The sequence below is a fragment of the Crocuta crocuta genome, unplaced genomic scaffold (assembly GCF_008692635.1).
Source record: "Crocuta crocuta isolate KB4526 unplaced genomic scaffold, BGI_CrCroc_1.0 scaffold31, whole genome shotgun sequence".
Lineage (NCBI taxonomy): Eukaryota > Metazoa > Chordata > Mammalia > Carnivora > Hyaenidae > Crocuta > Crocuta crocuta.
In genome coordinates, this window is record NW_027528362.1 from 12,966,917 (window position 1) to 12,976,788 (window position 9,872).

The 9,872-nt window shown below is 49.3% G+C and overlaps 1 protein-coding gene across 1 annotated transcript in view; it reads right to left on the bottom strand.

The window, feature by feature from the left end:
• CARS2 (cysteinyl-tRNA synthetase 2, mitochondrial) overlaps positions 1-9,872 on the bottom strand; it is a gene marked incomplete at its 5' end in the record, with an annotated part of 33,830 nt that extends 23,958 nt beyond the window's left edge. Inside the window, 3 exons of the mRNA XM_077754007.1 lie at positions 3,401-3,518; positions 9,463-9,513; positions 9,799-9,872. Of these exons, the coding sequence (XP_077610133.1) occupies positions 3,401-3,518; positions 9,463-9,513; positions 9,799-9,872 (243 nt within the window). The remainder of the gene's footprint in view (positions 1-3,400; positions 3,519-9,462; positions 9,514-9,798) is intronic.

A 9,872-nucleotide genomic window follows, 5' to 3' on the forward strand; every position in this document is an offset into this window, starting at 1 on the left:
GTCCTGAAGCTGTCCCCATCCCCCCTCCTGAAGCTGTCCCCTGTCCTGAAGCTGTCCCCATCCTCCCTCCTGAAGCTGTCCCCGTCCCCTCTCGTCCTGAAGCTGTCCCCTGTCCTGAAGCTGTCCCCATCCCCCCTCCTGAAGCTGTCCCCCGTCCCCCCCAACGTCCTGAGGCGCAGCCACCGTCCTCCTACCAGCAAAAAGACACTGTCTCACCGCACAGATTCCGGGGTTTGGGGCGCTCTGTGCCAGCAACTGGGACAAGGTCCCAACACACCTTTGCCACATCACAGCCCTGCGCTCACCGCGCCCCACGTCTCACGGCGCTGCATCTGCACCGTGACACCCGCTCTAGGGGCAGCTCGCNCCAAGTCCCCGGTCCTCCAGGCCCTGCTGGCCCCGGGCGCAGGCCTGCTCGCTGCCTCACACCTCCCGCCCTTCCCTCTGGCCAGATGCCCCCCCCTACCCTGCTCCCACATGTCTCTCCTGTCCCGACGCCTGATCCCACGCGGGCTGACCCCCTCCAGGGACTCACTTCTGACTTCCGGGCGGTGATGCCCTTCCTTGCGGTCCCCTCTCCCGGCTACGAGATGAACTAAGGGACACACAGGCGTCTCTCTGTAGGACCGGCCACCTCACGGGGGCACCGGCTCCCTGCGCCCAGGAACGGTCTCCCTCACCTTCGTGGGCACACAGCCAGGCGGGGGCCAGACCCCGCGGCTCGGTGCATGTGCAGGGACAGTTCTGGAAGTGGAAGTCAAGGCTACCGTGGGGGAGCCCGGCACAGAGGCTGAGCTGCCCAGGCAGGGCAGACACGGAGCCTGCTGTGCCGAGGGATGTGGGGAGGAGCCCACTTTCACTGCCATTGGTTAACACTCTCTAAATGGCCCAGCTCGGGCGCCTGGGGGGCTCAGTCAGCGTTGGACTTCAGCCCAGGTCATGATCTCGCAGCTCATGAGTTCGAGCCCCGCGTCGGGCACCGTGCTGACAGCTCGGAGCCTGGAACCTGCATCGGGTTCTGTGTCCCCCTCTCTCCACTCCTTCCCCCACTCATGCTCTGTCTCTCTCAAAAAAATAAACATTAAAAAAAATGTTAATGGCCCAACTCTTAGGAGAAAAGCCTTATCAAGAACCCGCTCCTCTTTCAACCAGTCATTCTACTTTGGGAAGAGTATTTAGTGAAATGAGACATAATGAAAAAACAGATATTCACAGCAGCCTTATTTTTAACAGCTAAAAACGACACAGCCCAGACGGGGGTTGCTGGGTAGCGCCCCCCCCCCCCACCGGAATGCTATCACGTTGTTAAAAAGGCAAATTAGGGGGCACCTGGCTGGTTCAGTCGGAGGAGCGTGTGACTCTTGATCTCAGGGTCATGAGTTCGAGCCCCATGTCGGGTACAGAGATTTCTTAAATAAATAAAACTTACCAAAAAAAAACAGCAAATGGGTGAGAAACAGGAGATGTGGTTTCTAGGAAATAAGTTTCAGAGAAAGTGGACTATGGAAGTACTTAAGGGTCCGAAATTAAGAATGGCAAATTGTGACATTCCATGTGATGGAATGTTACAAGGCTATTTAAGAATGTTCGAGAATATTTAAGAACACGAAAAAAATACTCAAAATACACTGAGTGGAGAAAGCAGACTATAAAACATTATAAACTGATTTCCTTTAAAAAAAAAAGTACATACAGTTTTTAGTACANTAAATAAAACTTACCAAAAAAAAAACAGCAAATGGGTGAGAAACAGGAGATGTGGTTTCTAGGAAATAAGTTTCAGAGAAAGTGGACTATGGAAGTACTTAAGGGTCCGAAATTAAGAATGGCAAATTGTGACATTCCATGTGATGGAATGTTACAAGGCTATTTAAGAATGTTCGAGAATATTTAAGAACACGAAAAAAATACTCAAAATACACTGAGTGGAGAAAGCAGACTATAAAACATTATAAACTGATTTCCTTTAAAAAAAAAAAGTACATACAGTTTTTAGTACGTCTTCTAAAATAACAGGAATGTAAAGTGCTCTGTGTAGGTTTGTGCACAGATTGGACTGTCTAACGATCCCTCACAGATCTTTAAACGTTCAAGTTGCCAATTATAAAAAGCAGAAGAGATGAACCTCTGAAAGTTGACTTTTAAAAATTTAACTATAATATTTAACTTTAACCCCGCAGTTAAAACTGCCCCCAAAACTTCCCCTAATACTGTATGAGTTAGAAGTGCCCTGTTCACTTAACACACAATAAGTGAGCAAATTGAGCCTCCCGCGAGCTCCGTTCCTCTGGCCCCAAGGGGCCCTTTGACTTCCCTCTGTGTGGGAGGCTGGGAGGCCGGGAAAGGGATGAGGTCCAAGCAGAGGCCAGGACAGAACGAGACACATCATCAAAGGCTTCGGTGACCAGAATCGAACAGGCCTCTTTTNCTGGTTCAGTCGGAGGAGCGTGTGACTCTTGATCTCAGGGTCATGAGTTCGAGCCCCATGTCGGGTACAGAGATTTCTTAAATAAATAAAACTTACCAAAAAAAAACAGCAAATGGGTGAGAAACAGGAGATGTGGTTTCTAGGAAATAAGTTTCAGAGAAAGTGGACTATGGAAGTACTTAAGGGTCCGAAATTAAGAATGGCAAATTGTGACATTCCATGTGATGGAATGTTACAAGGCTATTTAAGAATGTTCGAGAATATTTAAGAACACGAAAAAAATACTCAAAATACACTGAGTGGAGAAAGCAGACTATAAAACATTATAAACTGATTTCCTTTAAAAAAAAAAAGTACATACAGTTTTTAGTACGTCTTCTAAAATAACAGGAATGTAAAGTGCTCTGTGTAGGTTTGTGCACAGATTGGACTGTCTAACGATCCCTCACAGATCTTTAAACGTTCAAGTTGCCAATTATAAAAAGCAGAAGAGATGAACCTCTGAAAGTTGACTTTTAAAAATTTAACTATAATATTTAATTTTAACCCTGCAGTTAAAACTGCCCCCAAAACTTCCCCTAATACTGTATGAGTTAGAAGTGCCCTGTTCACTTAACACACAATAAGTGAGCAAATTGAGCCTCCCGCGAGCTCCGTTCCTCTGGCCCCAAGGGGCCCTTTGACTTCCCTCTGTGTGGGAGGCTGGGAGGCCGAGGGGCCGGGAAAGGGATGAGGTCCAAGCAGAGGCCAGGACAGAACGAGACACATCATCAAAGGCTTCGGTGACCAGAATCGAACAGGCCTCTTTTACGGGGACAGAGATTCCTCCCAGAACCTGTCAGCACGTTCTCGCTGGGCCACACGTGGACAGTGAGACGTGAAATGCACGTGTGAAACAGCCACGGGCACTGCCACACGTGGATCAGAACACCGGGCGATCCACTCACAACCACCATCGTCTTCGACGCTTACCTCGCCAGCTCTTCTGATGATCTTGTCGTCCACATCGGTGACTCCCATCACCATGACGACGTTGCACCCGAAAACCCTCGTGAGGATCCTTCGAATGATATCAAATCTCACGTATGAGCTGCAAGGAAATGAATATTAGGGCGTCTTTAATGCAGAAAATCAGCACTGTGGTCTTTAAAAAGGAACACCTTACATGTCAGCGGCTGCCACAGAGCAGCTGGGTGTGTGACAGAAGGGACAGCTCACGTGCAGCTAGGAGAGGGGCCCACGCCAAAAAGGTATCACCTCCATGGCAGGCGTGGCATTAGCATGTTTATTTTTTAAAAAAATTTTTAATGTTTTATTTATTTTTGAGAGAGAAAGAGAGACAATGTGAGCAGGGGAGGGTTAGAGAGGGAGGGAGACACAGAATCCAAAGACAGGCTCCAGGCTCTGAGCTGTCAGCACAGAGCCCGAGACGGGGCTCGAACCCACGAACCGTGAGATCATGACCTGAGCCGAAGTCGGACGCTCAACCGACAGAGCCCCCCAGGCACCCTGGTATTAACATCTTTAACGTTGGAGCTGGTAAGTGCACTTACATCCATCTAATTGTAAAAAAATTCACTGCCACTACAATCTCACTAGGTGGTTAAAATGCGGAGAGCTGTCGCCATCCTTGTTCATGTTCGAGAATAATGTAGTGTTTTCACTATGGCAAAGCAGCAGGGACAACAAATCCAGGCAAGTACAGTGAAGGCTGTACAACGTTACTCCTCAGAAACATGGACGCACTACCGTACAATATCACACACCAGCTTATCCACAGGCTACCCTGGGGCAACTCAAACTTACATAACTGAAAGGATTCGAGAACCATTTAACACGTCAGGAATCTGGAGGCACCTGGGGGGCTCGGTCAGTTAAGTGTCCAACTCTTGGTTTGGGCTCAGCTCATGAGGTCACATTTTGGGCGTTCGAGCCCCAAGTCAGGCTTTGTGCTAACAGCATGGAGCCTGCTTGGGATTCTCTCTCTCCCCCCGTCTGCCCCTCCCCAGCGTGCTCTCTCTCTCTCTCAAAAAATAGATGAACATTAAAAAAACTTGTAAATGTTAAGAATCTGGCGTCACTCTGGAAAACAATACGGAGTTTCCTCAAAAAATTAAAGTAGAGCTACCCTACGACGCAGCAATTGCGCTACGAGGTATTTACGCAAAGGGCACAGGAGCGCCGTTTCGAAGGGGCACGTGCACCCAGTGTTTACAGCAGCGCTGTCGACAACAGCTAAGGTTCGGAGGGAGCCCAAATGTCCCTCGGCGGATGAGTGGGTGAAGAAGATGTGACTTATATATACAATGGATAATTACTCGGCCATCAAAACGAATGAAATCTTGTCATATGCAACAACGTGGACGGAACTAGAGGGTACCATGCTGAGCGAAATTAGTCAGAGAAAGACAAACATCCTATGACTTCACTCATATGTGTAATTTAAGATATAAAACAGATGAACATAAGGGAAGGGAAAGAAAGATAAGATAAAAATAAGGAGGGGGACAAAACATGAGTCTCTTAGGGGCGCCTGGGGGGCTCAGTCCGTTAAGCATCCAACTTCGGCTCAGGTCGTGATCTCATGGTTCGGGGGTTCGAGCCCCACATTAGGCTCTGTGCTAACAGCCAGCTCAGAGCCTGGAAACCATTTCGGATTCTATGTCTCCCTCTCTCTCGGATCTTCCCCTGCTCACGCTGTCTCTCTCTCAGAAACAAATAAAACACTAAAAATTTTAAAAAACAAAAACAAAAAAACATGAATCTCTTAAATACAGGGGCGCCTGGGAGGCTCAGTCATTTGAGCATCCGACTTTGGCTCAGGTCATGATCTCACTGTGAGTTCCAAGCCCAGCATCGGGCCCTGTGCTGACAGCTCAGAGCCTGGAGCCTGCTCCGGATTCTGTGTCTCCCTCTCTCTCGGATCCTCCCCTGCTCACGCTGTCTCTCTCTCAGAAACAAATAAAACACTAAAAATTTTAAAAAACAAAAACAAAAAAACATGAATCTCTTAAATACAGGGGCGCCTGGGAGGCTCAGTCATTTGAGCATCCGACTTTGGCTCAGGTCATGATCTCACTGTGCGTTCCAAGCCCAGCATCGGGCCCTGTGCTGACAGCTCAGAGCCTGGAGCCTGCTCCGGATTCTGTGTCTTCCTCTCTGTGCGCCCCTCCCTCGCTCACTCTCTGTCAATCTCTCATAAATAAATAAACATTAAAAGAAAGAGAGAGAGAGACTCTTAAATACAGAGAACAAACTGAGGCTTGCTGGAGGGGCTGCGGGTGGGGGATGGGCTAGCTGGGCGAGGGGCAGGAAGGAGACTCGTGGGGATGAGCCCTGGGTGTCCAATGTAGGGATGAGTCTGGATCTACTCCTGAAATCACTGCACTATGTGCTAACTAGCTCAGCTATGAATTAAAAAAATAATCTGGCTTCCCATAAAGGCAATCTTAAAGCTGCAGGCCAGCGAACCTTCCGCTCATCTGTCATGCGGACGGCCTGAGTTCCGCACATCCTTTTCCCTCGAAAACGAGCCCTGTGATCGCACCCCTGTGGCTTGCCACTCTCCCCCTCCCCGAACACAGCTCCAGTGACAAAGCGATGTCGGAAACTCCTTATTTAATCATCTAAAGGCTTGAGCTGCTTATTCAGAAACTGGGCAGAATCCCACCACCCCACGGGGTTGCCGGACGTGATCCCGGGGCCCGTGCAGCACGGGTTCCTACGGGCATCGCCATGCCCTTCCTTCGGCTTGAGCTGGGAAAAGTTCACAGAAAAAGAAAGCGACTCCGAAAACAAAGTAAGAAGAGTCACGGCATATGCTTGGGCCCGAGGCGTTTCAGGGCTTCGGGACACTGAGGCTGCAGGTGCGTGGCTCCCCCAGCGGCCACTCCATGCCCACGATGTCAGCCCCTGCCCGGCAGGTCCCCCTCTGCAGCTGGGTGTTACCAGCACCGCCGTCCGGGGCCGTTAGGGGGTTAGCGGCTGTCTGTAGAGCACTGAGAACAATGCCGGACACACAGCAACACCAGACGCTGCGTCTGTCAAGTACATCTTTTTTTTTTTGGCTAGCTCTATGCCCAAGTTGGGGCTTGAACTCATGACCCTGAGATCAAGAGTCACACGCACTATTGCCTGAGCCAGCCAGGCACCCGGAGTACATGTCTCTTTCAACAGCAGCCAGTGTGGCTCCCCGGGGAGGAAAGTGGAGAGACATGATCCTGGGCAGTAAGTCGGGACAGGCCTTCAGAACTGCAGAGACGACTCCAGGACTTTGAACTTTACCTTGGGGCAGTGGGGCCGTGCCTGGCCATCCCGGGCCCTAGGACCTCACAACTTCACAATCTTGTGGTTGTGAGGTTTTCCACCACCCACAGGCAGCCTGAAGGCTCCACCCCAGCCCAGCCTTCCCTAGCGTTACCCTCGAGGGGGTGGGGACCAGACTGAGGAAGGAGGCGCTGGGGAGGCTTCCAGGCTGTTGTTACCTGTGTCTCCTTCTAAGAGCTGTGAACACTCATCCGCTCTATGCTTAACGTTTGTACTCTTTTCTGTATTTGGAGGGGCAAATACACATTATAACTGAGAGGCTTGGGTCTCCTAGTGGGAAATTAGCAAAGAGGCTCTCCCCCACTGCCCCTTTCTTTCAGAAATGCCTCAGTCCTTATAAAATGGGTGTGAGGAACACCTAGGGGCTCAGTTGGTTGAGCATCTAACTCTTCACTTCAGCTCAGGTCATGATGCCAGGGTCGTGGGATTGAGCCCCGCGTCAGGCCCTGTGCAGAGCATGGAGCCTGCTTTAGAGTCTGTCTCTCCCTCTGCCCACCCCCAGGCACGCACGTGCGCTCTAAAATTTAAAAAAAAAATTTTTAATTTTTAAGAAATGTTTTACGTAGATGGTTTCAATGGCTAAGGAAGCCCCTTGTGAGTCCCACACTCAGAAAAGTCTCAGGGACCCAAGAGCCACCTTTTTAAGTTTCAGATACATATATATTATTTTTTAATGTTTACTTATTTTTGAGAGCATGTGAGCAGGGGAGGAGCAGACAGAGAAAGGGACAGAAGAACTGAAATGAGCTCCGTGCTGACAGCAGTGAGCCTGAGGTAGGGCTCGAACTCAAACTGCAAGATCATGACCTGAGCCAAAGTCAGACGCTCAACTGATTGAGCCACCCAGGCGCTCCGAGTTTCAGCTACTTATGAATCAGTGTAAACCCCAGCACAATACACTAACATGATTTCATGCATTGAGAGGGGAGACAAGTTTCCAAGTGGGAAACTGTGCAGATGGCTTCTCGGAAGACCTTCATTCTAAGCAGCTTTACAGTGAAACATTTCCTTTCTTCAGTTTGCTGTCACTTACGTTCACTAACCAGAACTTGTATTGATCCCTGGGACCTCGTTCCTTTGCTAACATCCATCAGAGCTAAGAGCCACCTTTCTGAAATGACGTCATCAAGGAAGGTTGTCTCCCGAAGGGGGATGGGCTGGACGTGCCACCTGACTTCAGGTCGCAAGCCCCACCTGATCTCACAAGTTTTTACCCACCTGGCTCTATAAAAGAGAGTTCTGTCTTTGCAATCCTGTTAGCGAGCTGCCTGTGACCCCATCCTGTTCTGAGTTAATGTTACTCAACAGTCGGCTCAGTCGGCTGGGTGTCCGACTTCAGCTCAGGTCATGATCTCACGGTTTGTGGGTTCAAGCCCCGCGTCGGGCTCTGTGCTGACAGCTCAGAGCCTGGAGCCTGTTTTGGATTCTGTGTCTGCCCCTCTCTCTGCTCCTTCCTCACTCATGCTCTGTCTCGGTCTCAAAAGTAAATAAAACATTTAAAAATTAAAAAAAAAAAAAACTTGTTTGCTTTCTCTTCTGCCTTTGTGGAGAGGTTTTTCCAGGTTGGGAGGCGTTCTTGTNGTGTCTCTGTCTCAAAAGTAAATAAAACATTTAAAAATTAAAAAAAAAAAAACTTGTTTGCTTTCTCTTCTGCCTTTGTGGAGAGGTTTTTCCAGGTTGGGAGGCGTTCTTGTTTTTTAACACTTCCCCAACATATTTTATACTTCAATAAAGAGGTCAAAATATGCTTTTTATAAGTAGTGGAAAGTTAGCCCACAGTGAAGGGAAAAAAGGGTTCCCACACCACTGATTTTAACACCAAAAAAAAAAAAAAATGCTCCTAACTTCCCTGGGCAATACCCATGATTCTGTACAAAGTGTAATAAGTAAAGGTAGTGTTTCACTTTTGGTCTAGGTCTGAAACAAAACAAGTGTAAGACATGAACGAGAGAACATACAAAATATTAGGAAAAGTGCAATTTTGACAAAGGTAGGCCGAAGTGCAGCTGACGGCTAGCAGGTTGAGAAAGCAACTATGTGGTTGGAGACCAGACACCAGGCTCCAGGCTCCCTGGATGTGTGACTTCGGGGAAGTTCCTCACGCTCACGGTGAAGCCCCCACGTCACACTTCAGGCATTCTAGAAGCAGCACTGTATGGGCGTTATTTCAAAAAATTGTGCAGATTGAGGGGCGCCTGGGTGGCTTAGTCGGTTAGGAGTCCGACTTTCGCTTAGGTCATGATCTCGCGGTTCGTGGGTTCGAGCCCCACGTTGGGCTCTGCGCTGACTGCCNAATACTATTATCGTGCCCATCGCAAAGATACAGAAAGCAGGACTCAAGGTAATAAAGTGGTTTGTCCAAAGTTGGAATGAAATTAAACAGCGGGGGCCAGCAATAACTCCTCACCAGCTGACTCCTAACCCCTAGAATAGCCTCATCGCATTAAACATCTAATTCCAAAACAGGCCATTGATCACTTCTCCTTATTGCTTCCCTTGGTTTCCTCACCTGTGAAATGGGTATAAGTGCTCAGAGCCACTAATAGAACCAAATGAGGCTGTTAACAGGTGTGCCTCCTACAGCACCCGGAATAAATTCAGGATTCTTCAGTTGCCCTTTGAGAAATGAAAAAAAAACTGCAAAAAGCTCTTTCTTTCCAAAATACACGGTCCTCTGAAGTGTGAAAAATCAAACCGGAGACACTCACCAAGCATGGCCAAGGTGTGCGTGATCGTAGACGGTTGGTCCGCAGCTATACCTAGGAACACAGTTACAATCCATCGCGTGAGTCATGTGTGCAAGAAAGGACGCCACCCTCTCAGGGTTTGCACAGAACCACGTCTGGGGGATTCCCAGCCCACGCTGTCAAGTACCCGTGACTACACACAGTGTCTCCAAGTGTGCTGCCACGCGTTTGTCGCTTCCTCACTGCTTTCCACCTGAGAGCCTACCGGCGCACGGCTCCCGCCCCCAAAACGCTGGGTCCACAGTCCTTCCCGCCCCGGTCCCCAGCACCGCGGTCCCCCAAGTCCCGGGCGGCTACCAGGAGACGGCGTCCGCGCTGCCCACGATCAAGGGGTCCTTCCTCCGGGTGAGACTGTTGTACACCTTGACGCC